This window comes from Solanum pennellii, chromosome 9 (genome assembly GCF_001406875.1).
Source record: "Solanum pennellii chromosome 9, SPENNV200".
NCBI classification, from domain to species: Eukaryota; Viridiplantae; Streptophyta; class Magnoliopsida; order Solanales; family Solanaceae; genus Solanum; species Solanum pennellii.
The window spans coordinates 36,603,338-36,627,197 of NC_028645.1; the positions used below are offsets into that span (position 1 = coordinate 36,603,338).

A 23,860-nucleotide genomic window follows, 5' to 3' on the forward strand; every position below is an offset into this window, starting at 1 on the left:
TAAATTTAGGAATATTTTCAAAAACTTATCTCTAAAACTACTTTTTAATAGAAGCAAAAGAGTTATTTTGCAATTGAGAATATGCTAATAAGAAGCAAAACATAACCAAAAACAGAAAATTATTTTTCCTCAGAAAAAAGTACACCTACCATTTAAATACATTTACCGGCATATGCCTTGTTAGTTTGTTAATATATCTTATAAATTTGGTTAAGTTTCATTTTAAAATTTTAATCTTAAAGTTCACATACCAAAATTATTTATTTTACATTTATATATTATTATTTTATATTTTAATTTGTGGAATATTTTTTAAATTTATTTGACTCAATGATTTTAATTACATTCAAATCATTATGATAATATTATCAACTTTTAATATTTTCGTTAATTTATCTGTATACAATGTTGATAGAAAATTTACACTATGTGATTTAAATAATAGATATTTAAAATAATTTATCTCTATAAAATAATTTTAGTATTAAAAAAATTGCAAACTTTTTTTTTTTGTAATTTGTATGTATATATATATATATATATATATATAAAGAATTAACCAAAGACAAATTGTTAATTTGTTAACAATGATATTCTAATAAAAGTACTTTTAAGAAATAAATAATTTTTAGCATCTTTGGGCCGAAAAAAAAAAGGAACTCTTATGAAATAAATATGATAATTGCAAAGTTGAAGATGGTTTGACTAGAGTCCTATGATTAAGTGTTTTGTTTCTCCATTTCAGCCACTCTTGAAGCAAAAAGTAGTAAAAACAAGGAAGGAGCAAACAGTTACATTTTCCAACAAATATCCATCCATTCCCTTGTACTCTAGGAAATTGAAACACAAATATTACAAGCATCTCTAAATTAAGCAGCTGCAGCAAGTCTTGAAACATTGATTTTATCATATCCTATCCTTCCTACCTCCCTTTTCTGATTCATTCATTTCCTCATCTGCTTTATTTGCAGATCTGAAAACATACCCAACTGAATACTTGTCAAGAAGATCCACCTCAATGTCCTCATCTGTTTCAACAACGAGTGTTCATGTAACTGCCTTGGATGGTCTAGTTAATGTGAACTCACTTTTCACCATTGCAGTCTTTGTGGGTCTCTCTTTAACAACACCTGGACAGAAAAGTCTGGAAGATCGCACAGCTTGTGATGCTGGGATTGATATAGTTAAGAAGTTGTTGGTTTTTGAGGTCGTTTCATTCAGCTTCTTTCTCTTTTCCTCACTTGTTGCACAGGGTCTCAAATTGGCAATTAATTTGTTGAATAGCAAAGATGTTGATGAGGCTTTTAGGGCTCACATCAATTTGAAGGTGCTCAGGCTTGGAATGATGGCATCTGCTATTGGATCCGTAATGGGCTGTTTATTCTTGATGCTTTCAATTGTCAATGTCATTCAGATTCGACTCGGGGTCTTATCTTGTGGAAGTAAATCTGCTATTCATGCTGTCTCCACCTTGCTCGTTTTGGTCACGTCTGCCCTTGTTGTTTATATTTCTACCGCTATATATGCATTTCTGCACTAAAGTCAATTTTTGGATTTTGTTCAATCTATAAAAACTATGTCATGCTTTGATTATAGAGATCATTTAGGTCATTACTGTTTGAATTCAATTCAATTCCATTATGCCACCTAGTCCATTTCCTTCATACTCAACCATATGTATCATTGTGACCGTAGATTCATTTGTCACCAGCTATGTGTAGGATAAATCTTACTTTTCAGCTTAGTCATTTCTACAACCCCTCATTTGTAAAGCATTTTTCTATGTCTAAGCAAATGTATAAATGGGCATTTGCACAACACTTTTTAATGTTTAATATATGCTATTTATGCTCAAGATACTAACTGGATTGGGTTCTATATGAGCTCGTTATTGCATAATCTTTATAGCTTATGATTCTGTTTTTGTAAAATTTGCTGTATACAGTATACATTGCTCCTGTAAGAAGTTGACTTGATTTGCTAGTCGACTAGCAGGTAGGCAATTTCTCTGTATCCAAATTGAGGGAACATCAAGAGTATAGTAAGTTCACATATATCCTCTATGTGTACCTACCTAGTGGAACTTGTACCAAAACTTGTGCTCAACATTGTTATTTGAATGAAGCTTCTAGTTTTTCCATAATTATCGTATCTGAATTGATCATCAACTGTATATATTGGACAATCATGCTTTTAGGTGAGACAAATGAACTAGCTTTTAATAAATTGCTATTCAATAGGAAACTGATTAGCTAATTTGAGGTGTGGTTGTTAAGGAAGTTCTCTCAAATATGATGAAAAACTTAAATCCTATACTGGTTATTTCATGAAACTTTTGCAGTGTATGATATATTGTCTTTCACCTAATCAAGCATTCAGAGATTCACCTATAGCTGTATATTCATACATATGAACTTATTCAAGTTTCCTCATTTAACTAGTTCATATTCAATTCTCAACTTGACATATATATATATATATATATATATATTTTGAAAAAATAGATTTAGTGATGTGCGGCTCAAAACTTCTTTCCATCCATCTCTTATTATTACCCCTCCCCTCATGTTGAACGTTTTGCAGACTGGAATGATAGAAAATCCCTTTGAACTAGAGTTCATAATGTCTTTGTCAAGGTAGAAAGTCATGCAATTAAAAGTAGGTCATCATGGTTCAACTGATTCATATGGAACCTCCACCAACTACTGATCGACAACTTAAGCAGGGGTTATTCAAGAAAACACATGATATTCTTCTTTATTCTAATTAAGTTTTAGCTTATCAGCTTTTTCGACCATACTCCTATTTCTCCTTTTCCAGCAGAGATGTCTTTAAATGGTCAGGATTATGTAATTTTCTCAAAAAATATATCATAAGTTCATCCATAAGGAACTAGAGAAATCCCTAGTTAAAGGTTTTGCTTATGCTAGCCTTACTGTGGTATATTGTTGCTTCCTGATGCAGGGTAAGAATAGAGAAGCGTGTAAGTCGTTTTAATTGTTGAATGCTTTAGAGCTATCTAGAGAATTGTTATTTAGTTTCTAGAGTGAATGTTGAGCCTGTGATGGATGATGAAAAGGTTAAATAGGATCATACTTTACAAGGTGAAATATTTATGCCTTTTTTAGGGGATACATAGGAAGTGACCAACGATGATCCTATCCATTTACCTTGTGGAGGTTGATGGAGAGTGAAGTTGTTTACAAAGCATTAGTTGGGGGTCATTTAACACTTGTAAAAGCTTGTCGTGAGGTATTACGACAAATAAAACTTAAAAGGGAGTTGTATGAGTAGTAAAGTCACTTGTCTTCTGGTGATGCACGCCTGAAACTTATGGCGAGCTTCCTAGACATGCTTCTTTCTCCCCTCCACTTTTTCTGAAACTGGAATGAGCTTATTATTTTCTGGAGACACTTGAAGCCTTGTTTTGAAGCTTAACATGTATTATTATTCAGTTACAAAGCCTTGGCTGCCTCTAAGCAACTGAACTTGCATCATAGCAAGCTTTACCCAACCTATCATAGAATCTGGAGCTGATATACCCTTCGTTATGAAAGAGGCTAATATATGCCCTTACCGTTATTAAACCTGCTCAAATATACCCCTGCCGTTACAAAATGAGCTCCTATATACCCTTCATTTAACGAAAGTTAAAAAATTAGTTTTAAATTAATATTTTTTACTTTTATTTTTAAAAAAAATTATTTAGGGGTATATATAATTCTTCTATCAAAGTTCAAGGTATATTTTAATTTTTTTCATACATAAATTATTTTTTGACATCTTTTATTATAGTTATTTGAGTTTCTTGTTCTTATTTTATTATTTTTCTTTCATTCCTTAGTTTAAAGGAAAAAAAATTAAGCTATTTTTTTTGTCTATATTGTAGTTTGATTTTTGTAGTTGAAGAAAATAATTTGGTCATCTACAATAAGTTTTTTACAAGAATATTAGTGAAACATAAATAAATTTGATTATCAAAATAATAATTCTAAATGAGTCATTAAAACAGAAAAAAATATGTTTGACGAGGATTAAATTTACTCATATGGGATTATATTTTTTAGAAAAAAAATAAAAATTAGATCAGATTTTTTTTTTTCCATTTCCGTTAGCGGAAAAGAGTATATGTGAGCCATTTGCTTATAAGTAGGGGTATATATGAGTCACTTTCATAACAAGGAGTATATCAACTCTAAATGACAAAGTTGAAGAATATATCAGACCATTTTTCATAGAATATTCAAATCTAAAAGTAATTGGTCTCTCTAGAGGCAGACTAAAATGTCTCATTTGTCTGCATCTCCTCTTTGAGATTAGGAAAGAGAGGTCTCTTTCCTTTCATTTATCTTTTATTATACTGTTCTGGAAATATGTGTTGCACGTTTGTCTCAAAATACTTGATATATATTTTAATTGCAAATGATATTTTATGCCCTTCAAATCTATTGATATTTACTACAAAAAAATTCATCATTTCAAAAAGAGAAAATGATCTAAAAAACCCCTAATCTATATTCGAAATCTCAACTACACACTTCTTCATTATGAAAGTCCCTTTACCCTCTTATACTATTTTAAAGTAGAACTATTTGCTCCCTGAATGATGATGTGGCAAGGAAAGTGAAGTTCACTCTCTCAAAGAGAGTGAGAGGTAAAAATAATAATTAAAACTTTAGATTTTAAAAATATTTTTTAAATTTTATATAATAATTATTTTATTCTACAAAAAATTTTATGTTTCTTTTTAAAAAAATTATTTTTATGGTCTTTCTTCTTCTCTTCACCAAAGCTACATCGGCGACAGCTCTGCTCCATCACCAGGTCGCCGCCCTCACCGAGCTCTAATCATTAAGTTAACTTCATTAAGTTAACTCTCTTTTTCAAATCACAAATTTCTCATAGTTAGTGTGAAAATTGACAAGAACTCAATATCAAAATTGAAAGTCAAGAGGATCGAACTTTAAAGTTATTAATGGAGAAAAATTCATTAAGTTATAGATCCATCAATGGAGAAGAACTCATCAACGAAATCATTAGGTAACAAACCCATTTATGAAAAAGACCCAATAATCGAAATGGGTTGCTCAATATTGTTAAATTCTAGCTTCAATACAGATCATCAAAATTTTGTTAGTGTTCAAATTCCAGTGATGCTCGAAGAAGATGATGGCAGTCATATAAAATATTCCCAAATCTGAAAAAAATTGTTGTCAAGATTAAAGAAAAAGAGGAATGGAAAAGGAAAGTGAATCAAAGAAGGAGAGGAATGAAAAAAGGAAAGTGAAAGAGAAAGATGGAAATACAGATGAAAAAATATTGCAGAATAAAGTTTTTTTTTTTTGAAAATAATGGTTAGATTACGTGGCAGAGCACGTGCAATTCACTATTTCATATAAATCTGGTTGTGTGTTTTTAATTGCTCATTGGTATTGTCTTTGAAAGACATTAGAACATAAGAGAGGTTTTTGAGAGAGCTTTCAACAAGAGAAAAGAGAGAAAGAAAATGGTTCTTTTGCTGCAGTCTTTTTCGCCGACCAGCAACGTTCAGATCGTGTTTCCCGATTAACTAACCGTTGGATCGGGCTGAAATTTCTACTGAATGTTCCTTACATCTTGGTGGTTGATTTGAACAGTGAAGATCGGAATCGGAGGTCAGCAAGATCCTGTTTTAGGTCCCGAATAGAAGCTGAGTTTGGGTGGTGTTTCTTTCTATTTATCTTTTGTTGGTGTAGCTATTGTTTGTTCTCTTTTGGCACTTGTTGTGTAGCCATTAGAAGAATATTTGTAACCCTCTTATTGGTATAGTGAAGCAATTTGGATCTTGTCGATCCCGTGGTGGTTACCTTTGGTTTGAAGAGTTTTTCCACGTTAAACTTGGTGTTCTTTATTGTTAGATTTTCAGTTTCATCTTTTTCGTCACAACAACTGGTATCAAAGCTAAGGTTATCTATATGGAGTGGAATATGAGCAAGATGGTATGTCTAAACGGAAGAAACTACAACATATGGAAAAGCAAGATGAAAGATCTATTGTTCGTGAAGAAGATGCATCTTTCTATTTTTTCTGCTCATAAACCCGAGAATGTGACCGATGAAAATTGGGAATTTGAGCCCAACAAGTATGTGGATATATGAGACAATGGGTTGAAGATAACGTTCGCAACCATATTGTGAATGAGACACATGCTTGAACATTGTGGGAAAAGTTGGAGACGCTTTACGCTTCAAAAACTGGCAATAACAAGTTGTTCTTGTTAAAGCAATTGATGACCTTTAAATACAAGGAGGGAAGTCCTATTCTTGATCATATAAATGATTTTTAGGGTATTCTTGATCAGCTATCCGGAATGGGTGTTAATTTTGATGATGAAATACAAGGACTTTGGCTTCTTAATACTCTATCGGATTCTTGGGAAACTCTTCGTGTTTCTTTAACAAATTCTGCCACTGGTGGAAAGGTGACTATGGAATATGCAAAGAGTGGTGTGTTGAATGAAGAGGTTAGAAGAAAATCTCAAGACACATCTTCACATTCAGATGTTCTACATACAGAAGATCGAGGGAGACATAAGACAAGAGATCCGAGGAGTAGAGGTAAAAGCAAAAGCAAGTCAAAATTCAAGAATCCAAATATTATATGTTATCATTGTGGAAAGAAAGGACATATTAAAAGATTTTGTAAACAATTGAAGCAAGATCTTAAAGAAGGGAAGAGGGAAGAAAACAATGAAAATAATGTTGTTGCTGTTGTCCAAGATGACCTTCTCTTCGCTTGTGATAAAAAAGTCATCAATTTTGTATCTCAAGATACAAGTTGGATAGTAGATTCTGGAGCCACATCACATGTCACACCAAGAAAAGACTTCTTTTCATCTTATACTTCTGTTAACTCTGAGGTGTTAAAGATGGGTAATGCTGGTGAGGTTAAGGTGTTTGGTGTTGGCACTGTTTGTTTGAAAATCAATACTGGTTCAACGTTGGTCCTTCAGAATGTTAAGCATGCTCCAGACATTCCAATAAATTTGATCTCTGTAGGAAAACTAGATGATGATGGCTATCATAATGACTTGTGTAATGGCCAATGGAAGATCACCAAAGGCTCACCGATTTTAGCTCGAGGAAGAAAACATTCAAATTTATACGTGACAAGAGGATCGATTCTTGGTGACTCTATAAATTTGGTGGAGAGCGAGACTTTATCAGAATTGTGGCACAAGAGGCTTAGTCATATGAGCGAGAGAGGGATCACCTGTTTGGCTAAGAAGAATTCGCTTGCTGGTATGAAACAAACAAAGGTGAAAAGATGTGTTCATTGCTTAGCAGGGAAACAGAAAAGAGTTTCTTTTCACAGTCATCCTCCTTCAAGAAAGTCTGAGCTATTGGAGCTAGTACACTCAGATTTGTGTGGTCCTTTCAAAGTGAAGTCAATAGGTGGTGCGCTTTACTTTGCTACTTTCATTGATGATCATTCTCGCAAGATTTGGGTATATCCTTTGAAATCCAAAGATCAAGTGCTTGATGTGTTTAAACAGTTTCAAGCCTTATCTGAGAGACAAACGGGAAAGAAATTAAAATGTATTCGCACTGATAATGGTGGTGAGTACATTGGTCCCTTTCGCAAGGAATACGTCATCAGAAGACTCCTCCAAAGACTCCTCAATTAAATGGTTTGGCAGAGAGGATGAACAGAACTTTACTTGAGAGAGTTAGATGTGTGCTTTCAGAGGCTAAACTTCCAAATTCTTTTTGGGCTGAAGCACTTAACATTGTTGCTTATGTTATCAATTTGTCTCCTGTTGTTGCTTTGGATGGTGATGTTCCAAACAGAGTTTGGTTTGATAAGGATGTTTCTTATGATCACTTGAAAGTGTTTGAGTGTAAAGCTTGTGTGCATGTTCCAAAACATGAGAGGTCAAAATTGGATGTTAAAACTAAGCAATGTATCTTCATTGGTTATGGTCAAGATGAGTTTGGATATCGCTTTTATGATCCAATTGATAAGAAACTCATTAGAAGTCGTGATATTGTGTTCTTTGAAGATCAAACTATTGAAGATATTGACAATACTGAGAAACTAGATTCTCATACTGATGAGAGCTTAGTTGATGTTGATCCAATTCCTATTATTGATACATCTTCTGCACATGAGGGAACCCAAGGTTATGATCAAGATAATGATGAGAGTGTAGAACATATAATTGTTTCTACTGATGATGTTGTGGTTGATAATCAACCAACTCATGTTGGGATGACCGCTTCGGATGCTCCAAAAGCCTCTTGTAGAAGATCTACTAGAGAAAAGCGAAGCTCAACACGTTATTCCGTGATGATTATATTCTATTGACTAATATGGGAGAACCTGAAGGTTATGATGAAGGTTAGATACTCATAGAGATAAGTGGAAAGAACTCATCGTAGACAATCATGAGTTTTGTAAAAGTGTGACAGACAGGAAGCCTGTCAAAAGTTCCTCCACTTGAAGTCCATTTGGCCCCTTGGCTGGAGGGGGAGTTTGTTGGGCTATTGCCCATGTTCCAGCCAAAGGCCCATGGCCTAATCCTACTTGAAAAAGGATTGGAATTATTCTCTTTATTTGGTTTCCAATTCTATTAGGAAAAGGATTGGAATTGTAATCCTATTTGTAGTTGGTTTTGGCTTTGTAAGGAAAATCACAACTCTATAAATAGAGGAATGTTCATTCTAACTTAATCGGCATTCACAATGTAGTCTTAAAGGCTTTGAGAGTTTTGGTTAGGGGGAAAATTTATGGGTCACAAGCTTGATACGTTATCACTTGTGTGAACCTCCCATGTATTCTGAGTGAATTGGTTGAGGTTGTTTCTCTCTGTATTTTGTACTCTCATATTTATAGTGGATTACTCTTTTCTTTTGTGGACGTAGGTCGATTGACCGAACCACGTTAAATCCTTGTGTCTTTTGGTATATTTCTCGTAGTCTTCTTACTCGTGATCTTTTGAGGTTTGCTTTGCTAGCTTCCGCATTTACACCTACTTATTTTCGATCCTAACAAGTGGTATCAGAGTCAGATTCAATGATGGAGTCAGGTTTTGTGGTTCGATAAACGATGATTGAACCAGGTTAGAAAGAGGTGTTCATCTTGACGGGTGTAGTTCTAGCCGCAACTTTTTGACAGTAATGAATATTTTGTTGGAGAAATTGTTTCAGAGAGGTTCTCTGTGTTGACACATAAATTTTGCAAAGGAGATTATGGAGAGGAGAAGCAAGTTGTTGAAGATTAAGTCAAGAAGGTGGACAAATTTATTTTGTCAGAAATTCAGGTCAAGGGGGAGATTTGTTGGGTTTTATTTGTCCTGATTTCTTACCATAAATAGGTTTTCCTTTTAGGAAAAGGTTTTGGATTGACTAATCCTTTTCTTGTAGGAAAAGGTTTAGGACTCTATAAATAGAGGCATGTTCCTTCTAACTTAATCAGCATTCACAATGTAGTCTTAAGGGCTTTGAGAGTTTTGGTTAGGGGGAGAATTTATGGGTCACAAGCTTGATACGTTATCACTTGTGTGAACCTCCCATGTATTCTGAGTGAATTGGTTGAGGTTGTTTCTCTCTGTATTTTGTACTCTCATATTTATAGTGGATTTCTCATCTCCTTTGTGGACGTAGGTCGATTGACCGAACCACGTTAAATCCTTGTACCTTTTTCTCGTTGTCTTCTTACTCGTGATCTTTTGAGGTTTGCTTTGCTAGCTTTCGCATTTACACCTACTTATTTTCGGTCCTAACATAAGTGTGTAGTTGGAATATCGAGTATAGATTAGGAGGGTTCTAGACCATTTTCTCAATAGAAAGCCCATGTATTTTTAATTTCCCTTACAAAAAAAATATATTCTTAATTATAAATTGACTAAAAGTTGCATAATGTAAAAATAACTTATTCTCGTACAAATTTAATATTCAAATGAGGATTCTAAAATACCACATGCTAGATAAACGTATTTTAAACTACAAATCACCGCAAATTTCAATAATAATAACAACAAAATAATTAGAAAGTTATACAATACCAACAAGCATAAACATTAAACAAAATGAATAAAGAGACAAGAGAACATAGAGCACAAAGCATAGACATTTTCTGGTGTTTTTTTTTCAATTGTTTTAAGTGTGTAATATTATATCAAATATCACTTTTTATAATTTTATAGGATAAAATTAAGAAACACAAAAAGTTATCATTGGTATGACATTGATCCATTTGAGATCATAGATGAAAAGCGAGAGTAAAAATGATTATGAATATAATTAATGGAAGTTATATATATTTATATCACGAAGAGTTAGTGATAAAATTTATGTAACTTCACATTAATATAAATCTTAATCTATATATAATAAAGTTGGATAGGAAAGAGGTGACGTGACACTCTCTAAGGGTTAAAGATTTTATTTATCCTTTTTGTGATTTTTGTGGCCCTTTCTTTCATTTCTTTCAATTATTTTATTTTATAAAATCATCTTCTTAATTTTACTCTTATTTGATATTAGTAATGTCCATAATTCGTAACTTTTCATAATTATAAATTGTTAACCCTTAAATAATTTAATATACAAATTTATGATACCTTAAAATCACAGATATACAAACCAATTTGGAGACATACATGATGATTATTTTATTTTCATTTTTCCTTATTCTTCATCTTTTGTCTTTTTGATTGGTTAATTTTTGTCCTCTTTAATTCGATTTTGCAATAGACAGATCCATAATAAAGACTATTGGAAATTCTTACTTAGTTCGATTATATGAGGTAAAATTATTTGATATGTCTCATGTTATTATTATTTTTTCTTTGTTACAATTATACATTTAGTATTTTTTTTTATTCTTGATAATATGAATCATGAATTTTTAGGAAAAACAATATGGTTTTTTTCTTTGCTTCTCGTTGTCCGGTCTAGAGATTTTTTCTTCTCTCTATAGCTTCTAGAAAATTTGATTAGCTTTGCTCTTTTCTTCTCTTTGTAGTTTCTGAAGAATTCAATTATGTTAGGCTGATAATATGGTCTTTCTTTCATCTTGATAATATGGTCTTTCTTTCATCTTTAACTCATAACTAAACATCCTTTAAATTTTTATTTTTTTTTATTAGTTAGCTTCATTTTTATGTTTTTTTGTTATCTATTGTGTTTTTAGGTTAGGATATTTTTTTAAAACAAAAGCACAAAAGGAAGCCAACTTATACAAGTTTGCAGCTTAAGAAAGCATGTATATATAATTTTGTAGTTATGTGGATTACTTTATATAATTATAATGATAGAACATGAGAATGTATTTTTAATTTGTAATTTTCAAAATATTGTTTAATTCATCGAAAAATTGTTTATTGTATGGAAGTTTAGTCTTCATATTTTTACTATTATTACTAGTTTCTGAGTATGTGTTTTGCACGTGTAACCTCTATGAGTATATTAGTTTTTTTTTTAAATAAATATTATTAAATAATATGATTTGAGTTCTTTTAAATAATGTGTCTAACTGAGATTTCTTACTTTGTCTCACTAATAATTGTTATACTCCAATTTCATGACCTCCAAATAAATGCATTGAAATAATGATATGAGAAGTCAATAAAATAAACTCTATAAGTCAAAAAATGAGTTTGTAAAGCAAAAGGAAAAAGATAAAGCTAGCCAAATTAAATTTGTCGATATTATTAAAAGTTCTTTTTTATCGGTAGAATAGTGTTAGAAAATCAAAAGATTGCATGAGATTAATCCTATGCAAACCTGATGCAATGTGAATGTGTTATAAAAGGTCGATAGGCGATTATTTACTTTTTGTATAATTATAATGAATGTGCACAAAATATTATATTAAATTTTTACCCACGAACAATTTAAACTAATTATTTAATTATAAATATCAAAAGTTAAAGAGTAAAAAGTCTTATTATTTATAGTTTGAAAATTAGAATATTTATAAACATACTACTACTTTTTATAGAATTTAATTGTCTCTTTATACGTGACTTATCTATCATTAACCTAATGTTATATGTTTCACATTTTTGTTTTTTAAAACAAAAAAATGAGAAAACATTCTATCAAATTAATTCTTAAAGGTACATGTTGACATACATATAGATTAAAAGTACAAAAAACAAAACAATAAAAGAAAGAAACGCATGAGCTAGACAGTTAAGTTTGCTTTGCTCTATAATGATAATTGAAAAAAAAAACTAACATAACAAATAGTCTATATTTCAGCATACAAATATATCTGAAATTACAATAATTTTGCTAACAAATCAAATTCAACTATAGAAAGTGAAATAGAAAAGTCTCATTATAATTCTAATTACTATAAACAAGAATAAACTAATACATCAAGCTCTAATGCCTTGATAACTGAATTGATTATCTATTCACATGATTGTATAAGGGAGATCACAGAATTTTAACAACAAATTGTAACATTATTTCATTGATTTAGCGCTCTAACACATAAAAATTGTAGGAGTAGTAAATAGAAATCTTCCTTGAAATGTTAAATTTATAGGATAAAACTTGTAGTAATATGAAAAGTTACATGGAAATTTAAAAGGTCAAATACTATTAAATAACTATAACAAAATAAAGCATGAAAATCAACTTTAAAAGCTACATGTATCTACTTTAATTTTTTGTTATTCATTTGATTTTTTTATTTGTTTGAGAAATTTAAAAGGTCGAGATTAAGATTAAGAAATGAGAATTAGAAGATTAAATATACGGAAAATATAAAAGTTAGCTGAAGATGGATGCATTAAAATATTGATGTAATTAATTATTTTTTGAAAAAAAAAAGAAAGAAAGAAGAGAAGACATGTATTTTAGAAAAGGTAGCAAAACAATTATTAGTCAGTCTTATACCTTGTTATAAATGAATAATTTTGATTTTATTAAAAAAATAACTTATTTCATGTTTTAATGCTGAATAATTTAGATTGTAGATTTTATTAGAAAAAAACTTATTTCTTGTTCTAATGGCATTATTGTAGTAACTCAACTTTGTAGGATTATTTTGATATTTCAACTTTTAACATTTTTTTGTTCCCACTTTTAGTGATGATTAGAAGTTCTCATATTTTTGAGATTTTCAGAGATTACTACTACAACATGTTGGATCTGAACTTGAAATACAAAAGTATTTGATAAGAATAAAAATGAGTTAGAAATGTTGTTCTCTCTCAATTTATTTTCTTTACCAATACAGAAAATATTTAGATTAAAGAAAAGTGATATATGTACAACCTCTCTTTGGCCAAGAATTCTATTCATCTTTTTTTCTTATTCTTTCTTGAAAATTTTTCTTATTTATTATACAAAAATGAGTGTGTCAATGATATATAATTAAGTCATCCACATAATCAGTATATTAATTCTCATCAAGGTAAAAGTGAATAATTTGAGTATGATTGTTTAAAATCATATTTGATCAACACATTGGACAGTTTTCACAAATCAACATTGTAGCGCTGGTTTTAACCCATATAGAGATTTTTGAAGCCTATAGACCTTATCCGAAGAGTCAATCTGTATTCTTGGTGGTAATTTCATATATATTTCTTCTTCAAAATCATGATGCAAAAGGCATTATGCACATTCATCTTATGCGATTTCCTATTATGTGCTACGACAATAACCATAAAATTCTGGCCCTAATTATTATCTTAGTAATGGAACGAACATCTCAGTGTAATCAACTCCTTCTACATAACAATCACCAATGATAACAACTTTTCCTTGTACCAGTGAGTTGTACCTTTAGAGTAATACTTGATCTTGTAAATCAATCCGTGCAAGAACTTCTTATGCGCTTACAAAGAAAAGTTATCACAAGTCATATTGTGAGATAAGTGATAAGGTGAACTTGAAGTCTATTGTGGAGAAAGTGTATGATCAGGTAGACGTTGTTTCTAGATCATTTTGGTAACACAATCTGCCAATTTAACTTACTCCTCCTTTTAACATTTACCTTGTCCCATCTAACCTTCTATTCGAGATCCAGTTTGAATTTTCTCTTCCCAGACATCATCATTTCAAATATTCTTTGTCTTGACTTAGTATGTTTCTCTCTTATTTTAAATTCTTCTTTAGTCTTGAAATCACCCACATGGTCTTTCTTCCGACATGATTCTACTTGGTTTTCACTGACTTGACCAGTCCTGATTTCCTTAATTTCCTCCGATTATCATTCTACAATGTACAATCCCCCCTACCATATGATATCTATCTTTAAAGGACTCCCTTCTTTCAATATATTCAAAAGAGAAGGAACTTAGTCTCTTATAAGTCTATATCTCTTAAGACAAAGTATTCTTTATTTTGCAGATCTGTAACACTTTGAATTTCGGAAAAGGAAGAAATGACCTTTTGGGGATACAATCTGGTTCTAAGGGTCCCATCTATTGTACGTAGAAGATTCTAGGGCCGTAGATGACAATCGTAGGAAGGCGGAAAATAATTTTTCAAAATCAAGTCCCATTACCTTTTTACGGTTCACCAGGATGATCCGTCATCTTATGTACGAGTAGCAGATATGTCTCGAAGGTGAATTCCAGACTTAATGAAATTTCAAAGGTTAAAGTTGGTTTCTTTGGTTGGTATCTATGGACCGTAGGAAGACCTACAAGACGTAGAAATGTTCCCTCAAAATATAGGTGAATTCATGGTCTAAGTACTTGGTCTACGGTTGACCAGTACAGACCATAGAATGTCTTACTGTCCGTAGATTACGTCTGACAGTTATTTTATAAGGGGTTTTAAATCTTTTTCCTAATTGTTTTGAATAAAAATTATGTCATTTTACTTTCTACCTAAACCATATATAAAACTTTTAGGATAAATTACCTATATACATCTTTAATTTTTAGAATTCCTATTATTCTCTATCATTTTAAAATATTTCTAAAATCCCTTATTTTTATCTAATTCTCAAGTCAACAAGATACATATATATCACAGCCTTAACACACGATTTTCTTCCCTTTTTCACTCCTTTAAACTCTCCCTAATTTCATTTCATAATCTTATTAGTTACAATTTTAATATCAATTTGATTTACAAAAGAATTCTCTCTCCACTAAATCAAATTTAAACTACTCAATAGTTGTCTTCTTCAATTTTAATTTTTTTCTTCTTTATTTCATGATAAAGTGTGTCACCTCCATAGTCATCTTCTTCAATTTTATTTTTTTTCTTCTTAATTCTTGATACATACGGATTAAGATCCTTATTTTAGGATTATAATTACTAAACTAGTCGAAGAAGGATGCATCTAGGACTTCTAAATAGATTGTGGAAAAAACTCTTAAAAGGACGAGAAAAGTTGATCTACTGGTGGTTTTGGTAAGGACTTTGAATCGAGATCCATGAATCATGTCTATGTTAATAGTTTATCTTCTAAAGTGAATGTTGAGAAAGAGAAGTCGAAATAGATCAAATTGTTGATTTTCTTGTTCATCTTTTTCTGATTTATATGGGTTCAGCTTTCTAATGTATCTTGTTGTTTTTGTTTCTTGTATAATACCTCCATTTCAACATTATTATACATTACAATTTCATCATGTACAATGATCGTGTTTAAATACTAAATTATTCTTATGATTATAGTTTGGGATTCATTAACTGTTTTTTAATGTATCTAGTTAACTTTGTTTCTCAAATTAATGTATAATGTCTTTGTTTCAACACTTCGATACATTATGCACAATATATCGTGTTCAATTATTTGTTTTGATACATAAACTTAATTAGTTTTCATACTTGATATAAAATTTCTACCAAATGTATCATGTATCTAGGTGTTGCTATGTATCTTCTATACTGTTCAAATTTAGAAGGATATGTATCCGTACACAATACATGATACATTCAAGTGTCAGACAAGTATGTATCAGATTCATAAATAGTGATACATAAATGTTATTATCAAAAGTCTATTTAGTTTGAGGCAATATGTGAAGATCTTGAAGATCATGTACACAATATTTTGTCATTTAAACAGTGTTAATATCAAATACCCTTTTATCAAACACAACTGTACAAATTATGTGTTAGATACACAATTTTACATCTATGAAATCATATAATTGATACGTGATACTCTATATTGTATCGGATACACAACATTCTATTTTTTGCATGAGCAAATGCAAATTTTTTTAGATATGATACGTAAATTTGAATTTATACTAATGGTATCTGATACATAGAAACTATCACAAAGTAATGTATCAATCTTAAACCTAACATTTATATGGAGAACAATTACTTATTTAATGTATCAAAGAGAAATATAACACTTATCAATTTAAACGAGATACATAAATAGTAATGCATTTATAAATCTATCCATATCAAAAACAATATTCGAAAAAACGATTACGCAATATTACAAAAAGTATGAATGATATATCAAAGTTATACATCTCTTTAGCATTTGTGTTTGTTATACCAATGCATAACGAATACATTGAAAATTCCAACTCTTGTTTCTTAACCTCAACGATGTACTAGATCTACAAAATTTTCAACAACTTATCGATCTTTAATTCAACTGCAATGGTTGATTTGAGATTGACAAATCAATATTTTGAGCAACAACAATTTCATCACTTTTGTATCGTTCATACCTCACCTCACTTTCTCATATTTTGAAATGTCTCAACAAGATCGACATGTTCAAACTGTATCAGTACAATTTGTCGACAAGTTTGATTCAAAAAATTGAGATTTTTTAGAAAGAATCAGAAGAAGAATTTTGAGATACATTAACTGGATTTTAATGTATTATGAAATACAAATTCAAATGAACAATAGCTTCTTTGATCATCTTCTACTATGGTGCCCACGATCGAGATGGGATGAAGAGGAGTCCAAGCAACATAATCAAAATTTTCCTATGATTTCCTTCTGCTATATATCGTATTTCCATGTTCTTCCTCATCTCATCGATATACTGCAACGGTGAATTTGAGATCCACACAAAATTATTTGTCCAACTCCAATTCATTATGCATCTTATCAAATTTTCAACAAATTTGAATGATTATTTGATGAACATGAGATGATGAATAGAAAAAATAATGAAATTTGAATTTGTTGATTATGGAAGGATTTGCATCTGACAGAATATTTGGAAGAGAATTGATGGATGAAATTTTGAATTTTGAATTGATAAAAGTTGTTACCATTTGGGAGAGATTGACATCAAATTGATTAGCATGATTTGGGGAAGTCACATTCAAAATGGATTCTCTTTCTTTAAAAGTGTAACTGAATTTGTTTTAATGTATCGAAATTTATGTATCCAACTCGTTTGCTATGTATCCGGATAACACTTATTTTAAAGGATTTTTGTAAATTGAAAAATAGTAGGGATAGAATGTGATTTAGGTCATTACATTATGGTGTTTAGGTAAGTTATACAAGCTTTTATGCCTCAAATCACCATTTTCTATTCTATTCCCCAAATTCTCTCAAGGCTAAGCAAGAAGAATAAGATCTAGGGTTCATCCAAGTCTCCAATCCTCCATTCTTTTTGGGCTTAAAGTATCAAGGTATATGGGTATTTACCCTTGGAATCCATTCTTCTATGGGGTCCCTAAGGTTTCTGATTTCTCAATCTTAATTCAATTGATTAAGTTAGGATTTCAATTCAATCCTTATGAGTTTTATTCAGTTGTGATTGGTTATTGTTAAATAAGTATTCTAATGCATGATCTACGTTAATATATGGTATTTAGTTAAAATTATGTTGATCGATGCTTAAATTATGATTATTCAAAATGATGAACTCATGAACATATGAATATATGCACGTTTATATGAAATCATTGTAAATGAATTGTGGATACTTTGAAAGGAAAGTATCAATGTTATTGTGAAAGGTTTTCTCACAATTTATTATGAACATAATTATGAAATGTATTTCTCACGTATAAATTCACATGAGTGAAAGGTTTTCTCTCTATGTTGAAATATTTTTAAGGAGCTATTCTATGTTTTGATCTTGAAAGATGTGGATTGGTGTTGATCATTGTATTTCCTATGTTATATTGATATATGACTTTTATTTATTCTATTGGTATTTAGTCATAGAACCGAGAGCGCTTTGAGGTGGAGGCTCAAATTGGACAGTCAGTAGTAGTAACCTCTAGTCATAAACTATGAGTCCCCGTAGGATAGTCTTAAATGACCTACCTAGTGGATCCACTTTAGCATACAAATTATACCTTTGACAAGTAGATCCTCCTTCTTTCGATATGAGGGATATATCAAATTCCATGATATATCTCTCATGGTCTTATTTTAGGTTAAAGTTAACATCTCAAAAAGTGACTATGTTTTCTTCAAATCTCTTCTTATGTCCCCTATTGCAAATACATTGACTATATCTTATGTTTTTCATGTTTTACTTATTTAAGACTTTAATTCTTCAAGCAATATCATCTATAAATAAGGCTGATCAACGGAACGGGATGTACAGGTACCGGTCCGGTACCATTTCGGTTCGTTACGGTTCATCCCGGTTCGATTGCTTACAGGATGGAATAGGACATCCCAAACTGGGACACGGAACGGAACGAAACTTAGGTTTGGTACCGGTTTACCGGTACCGGTTTATTTCCGGTTCCGATCCGGTTTGATCCGATTCTTGTCAGGTTCCGATTAATTAATATTTATTAGTTAATTTATATTATATATTTCTTGATTAATTTATATTATATATTTATAAATTATAATTTATATTTTATACTAAATAATAAATACTACCCAAGTAACCCAACTACCCCCTATTAGTATTACATTAGTATTACATTCGAGACTTAGTTGAAACAAAAACCTTCCTAGAAGGTGGTTGCGTAAACTATGCACTCTACTAGTAGTTAAAAATTGAAATTGTAATTTATAATACAAATTTAAATAAATTAAATTAATATTTTTTAATTTGCGTAATTATTTTATCCTTATTATTATTTAATTTTGTAAAAATTACAAATTTAATTATTTAAATTACAAGTTATAAATATTAATTATAAATTATAACAATATTAAAAAATAATAAGTAATAACTTATAAACTTCAAAAGATTCAAATCTTGAAAACTTAATTAGACTTAACTTGAAAACTTAATAAGTAAAATTTATATAAAAAATATCTTTAAAATAACTTAAGTATAAATTACATTATAAATTTAGAAACTATTAATTTAAACTTAGAAAAATAAAAAAATATTCATATTTTCATAATTAAAAAAAATCATTTTTTGAAATAACTAGATGTGCCATCCCGTTTCATTCTGGTTTCATCCCGGTATATAGTGGGACGGGACTGAACTGAGTATCCATCTCAGTAATTCCGGTCCGGTTCATCCCGGTACCGGTCAACGAACCGGTCAACTCGTCTCTTCCGGACTGGTACTGATTCGTTCCGATCCGGTGGTCCCATTCTGGTCCATTGCTTAGTCTTATGACTATACATGCCTTAAACCATTTATGCTACCATGCATATCTTTGTGCATATTACACATACGTAGTATATTCCATGTACTAATGCACACTTGTGCCTACATTGTGTAGGATCCGACGCTCTGACCTCAATACTCTTGGATAGTTGGTTCTATAGACTTTAGAGATTGGTGAGTCCTCATGTATAGAAGGTCTAGATGCCTTTGTTGCTTTATGTCATTTCATGTAACACCCTAAAAATTTATAAGCTAAGGCCCGAACCACTCTTTAATTGCCTATAAAATTGAATCGGGTGATCCTTAAGTTACTCATATGTGTAAATGTCATTTCTTTGGTGTTTGGATGGATTTGGATATGATTTAAGGTCACAAAGAACTCCTAGAACAAAGTCGAGTTAAATATTCATTTTCGATTAAGTTTTGACATAAGATTCTACTTAGGTCAGCATTAAACGATCATATCTCCCAGCACATAATGAATTAGGTGGCCTATAACCTACCAAATTAAAGGTCTTTAGAACCTCTTTCCAATGCGACCAAGCTTGTCTCATTTATGATCAGAGTAAAAAATTATGATTGTTTTACCAAAGACTGTCAATCCAGAGTTTTCTCAATCTATGAATGACGACTCCAATCATTGGGACGTGGTTTGAACGATGACCCGTTGTGTCAAGTTGTCGATAGTGTACTGGGGGTCAACTTTTTGGACCCAAATCCTGCGGACCTAATCGGCGGTCCGTAGGTGGACCTACTGGTTGTCATTTGGACCCGTAAATGGACTTTTGAGTCTGAAAAATTCAATATATAATCCACGGATGGGATCTACAGTCCGTGGTTCAAACCACAAACCTTAGTTGGTCCCGTGGAGAGTTTTGATAGCTTCCATAAAAGGTCATTTTATTCTTTTCCCACCTTTTATGAGCCTATCCGACAACTTTTTTTTTTTTACCTAATTAAAGTCTAAAAAGTGTTAAAACATTTTTTACATTGTTTAATACTTCAAAGACTTAGAGCAAGGACTCAAGAGGAGAAAAACTAGGGTTTTCTATCATTCTTCGAATTCCATCAGCTTCGCCAAGAATTTTGTTCTTCCTACGTATGAAAGGTTATCATAGTGATGAACTGAGTTTGTCCTCATTCCCTACATATGCTTTCTATCGGTAAAGAATAATCTAGGGTTACATACTTAGTTTTGATAATTCTTGAGATGAATTTGATGTTGAATTCTGAGTTATTATTCTTAGTTTTTAAGTTGCTATTATTTTCTTTTGAGATGTCACGACCCAAAACGAGCCGCGAGTGGCACCCACACTTATCTTACTATGTGAGCGAACCAACAAATCTAAACCCCAACGTTTACCAATTCAACCATAATGAACAAAATATAATGCGGAAGACCAAAACTCATTAATATAACCAATAAATAAACTTCTAAGTATAATACTTATCTTCTCCAAAATCTGGAAGTCATCACATCAAGAACATCTATCCTCAAATTACTAAGTCTAAGAGTATTTAAGAACTAAAATAAGTAAAACGATGGTCCATGTCCGAACTTCAAGGACATCAAGACGTGAAGAAGAGAATCCAGCTCGAGCTAGGAATAATAGCTCACCCTGAAATCTGATGTGCTGAAGACTGGCTAGAGTTGCGGACGAGTCGAAGTCAACGGTGCACTTGCTGCACTCCACAAAACAACAAGAAGAACATAAAAGTAGGGGTCAGTACAAGGAACAAGTACTGAGTAGGTATCATCGGCCAACTCAAAATAGAAAGCAATATATTTTGAATAATAATATAAAATCAACCACAATACTCAACAGGTGACAATCAACAAGTACAAGAAACATTGCAACAACACCAGGCACAACTATGAGGACTCAAGCCTCCACACCATACTCATTTGGGAAATAGTTTCTTCAAAATTTAGTGTATTAACATAATTCAAGATTACTTCTCTTTATTCTTATCGTGTCGGAACGTGACACTCCGATCCCCTAATGCTACGTGTCGGAACGTGACACTCCGATCCATTATTCCTACGTGTCGGAACGTGACACTCCGATCCATTATTCCTACGTGTCGGAACGTGACACTCCGATCCATTATTCCTACGTGTCGGAACGTGACACTCCGATCCATTATTCCTACGTGTCGGAACGTGACACTCCGATCCATTATTCCTACGTGTCGGAACGTGACACTCCGATCCATTATTCCTACGTGTCGGAACGTGACACTCCGATCCATTATTCCTACGTGTCGGAACGTGACACTCCGATCCATTATTCCTACGTGTCGGAACGTGACACTCCGATCCATTATTCCTACGTGTCGGAACGTGACACTCCGATCCATTATTCCTACGTGTCGGAACGTGACACTCCGATCCATCTATCTCATTATTTCAGTTCATCAAGCTTTCTTTATGTCAAGCATCATCTTAATAGAGAGGATTTAAGATTAAAGATTCAACAATCTCATCATTCTAACCACCACAATTATACGATCACAACATACAAACACACAATCAAGTATATAGAAGACTTTACAATACCACCCAATACATATCAATCGCTATTAAGAGTTTACTATCACATAGCATAAACCATAACCTACCTCCACCGAAGAATCGTGATCAAGCAAGCTATCTCCCCAATGCCTTTTGCTTTCCTCTTCGTTCTTCCTCTCTCTCGCTCGTTCTCCCTCTCTGTCTTTTTCTTTTTCTTCTCTAGATTCTTTTCTTTTACCCTAATTATCATATAATTCATTATGATAAAAGTAACCCATTATTTATTCCAAGGTTATCTCCTTTAACCCTCCAAGTAAATAAATTATTAAACTTACCCCACTAATTTCATAAAGTTTGTCATGAATAGTCCAAAACACCCCTTTAAAACTTTTAGCAGAAATCCGACCCAGTTAGGTTACGCAACCTGTGACGGTCCGTCGTGTCTATGACGGTCCGTCCTGCAGGTCCGTCACAAAGTTCAGAGAGTCAAATTCTGTAAAGGGTTTGTGACGGTCCGTCGTACCTACGACGGTCCGTCCTGCAGTTCCGTCGCGAAGTTCAGAGAGTCGATCTCAGTACCCAGATTTTCAGAGTTTAAGTGTTTTGGAACGAAGCCCCTCGACGGTCCGTCGTGCCTATGACGGTTCGTCCTACTTGTCGTCGAGGGTAATGAGAAAAATAGCAGAAGAAAATTTACAAGTATGGGACGACGGAATCCATCACGGGCCGTCGTGACCATGACGGTCCGTCGCGTGGTCCGTCGACCCAGTCAGTTTTTATCAAAATAATCTTACTGCTCGAATCGACTAAACAGGTCGTTACAATAGATACCAATTTACCCATCGTTCGTCCCCGAACGATCACAGGAAGAAAAGCAAGGGCGAGAAAGAGTACCTGAATCTGTAAAAAGGTGGGGATATCTTTCTTGCATATCCGCCTCATTCTCCCAAGTAGACTCTTCGACTGGCCGATTCTTCCACTGAACCTTGATAGATGCAATCTCCTTTGATCTCAACTTGCGGACTTCTCTAGCTAGAATAGCAACCGGCTCCTCCTCATAAGACAAATTCTCATCAAGAAGAACTGAATCCCAACGAATAATGTAGTTTCCATCCCCATGGTACTTTTTCAGCATAGACACATGAAATACCGGGTGCACTCCTGAGAGTCCTGGAGGCAATGCCAATTCATAAGCCACCTCCCCCACGCGCTTCAAAACTTCAAATGGCCCAATATACCTCGGACTAAGTTTACCTCGCTTACCAAACCGCATCACCCCTTTCATGGGTGAAACCTTCAGCAAGACTTGTTCACCCTCCATAAAATTCAAGTCCCTAACCTTTCGATCTGCATATTCCTTCTGCCTGCTCTGAGCTGCTAGAAGCTTATCCTGAATGAATTTTACCTTATCTAACGATTCCCTCAAAAGATCGGTACCCCAAGGTCTTACCTCAAATGCATCAAACCAACCAATGGGAGACCTACATCTCCTCCCATACAGTGCCTCAAATGGAGCCATATCAATACTTGAGTGATAGCTATTGTTGTATGAAAACTCTGCTAAGGGTAAGAATTTATCCCAATGACCACCAAATTCTATCACACATGCACGAAGCATATCCTCCAACACCTGAATCGTTCGCTCAGACTGACCATCGGTCTGAGGGTGAAATGCAGTACTAAGATCCAGCCTAGTACCTAATTCAACATGTAATGTTCTCCAAAACTTAGAAGTAAACTGCGTACCTCTATCTGATATGATGGAGAGTGGAACTCCATGCAATCGAACAATTTCCGAGATATAGAGTTTGGCTAACTTCTCTGCATTGTAAGTCATCTTGACCGGAATGAAGT

The 23,860-nt window shown here is 32.5% G+C and overlaps 1 protein-coding gene across 1 annotated transcript; it reads left to right on the plus strand.

Moving 5' to 3' along the window:
- The first annotated feature begins 692 nt into the window (after window positions 1-692).
- Window positions 693-1,863, plus strand: LOC107029606. Its single transcript, XM_015231038.2, has one exon. The coding sequence runs from the start codon at window positions 1,019-1,021 to the stop codon at window positions 1,538-1,540; it is 522 nt and encodes a 173-aa protein (XP_015086524.1). The 5' UTR covers window positions 693-1,018; the 3' UTR covers window positions 1,541-1,863.
- Window positions 1,864-23,860: the final 21,997 nt, after the last annotated feature.

What these genes read in the sequence shown, in the direction of transcription:
- LOC107029606 (XM_015231038.2), top strand. Translation starts at nt 1,019, where the DNA reads ATGTCCTCATCTGTTTCAACAACGAGTGTTCATGTAACTGCCTTGGAT.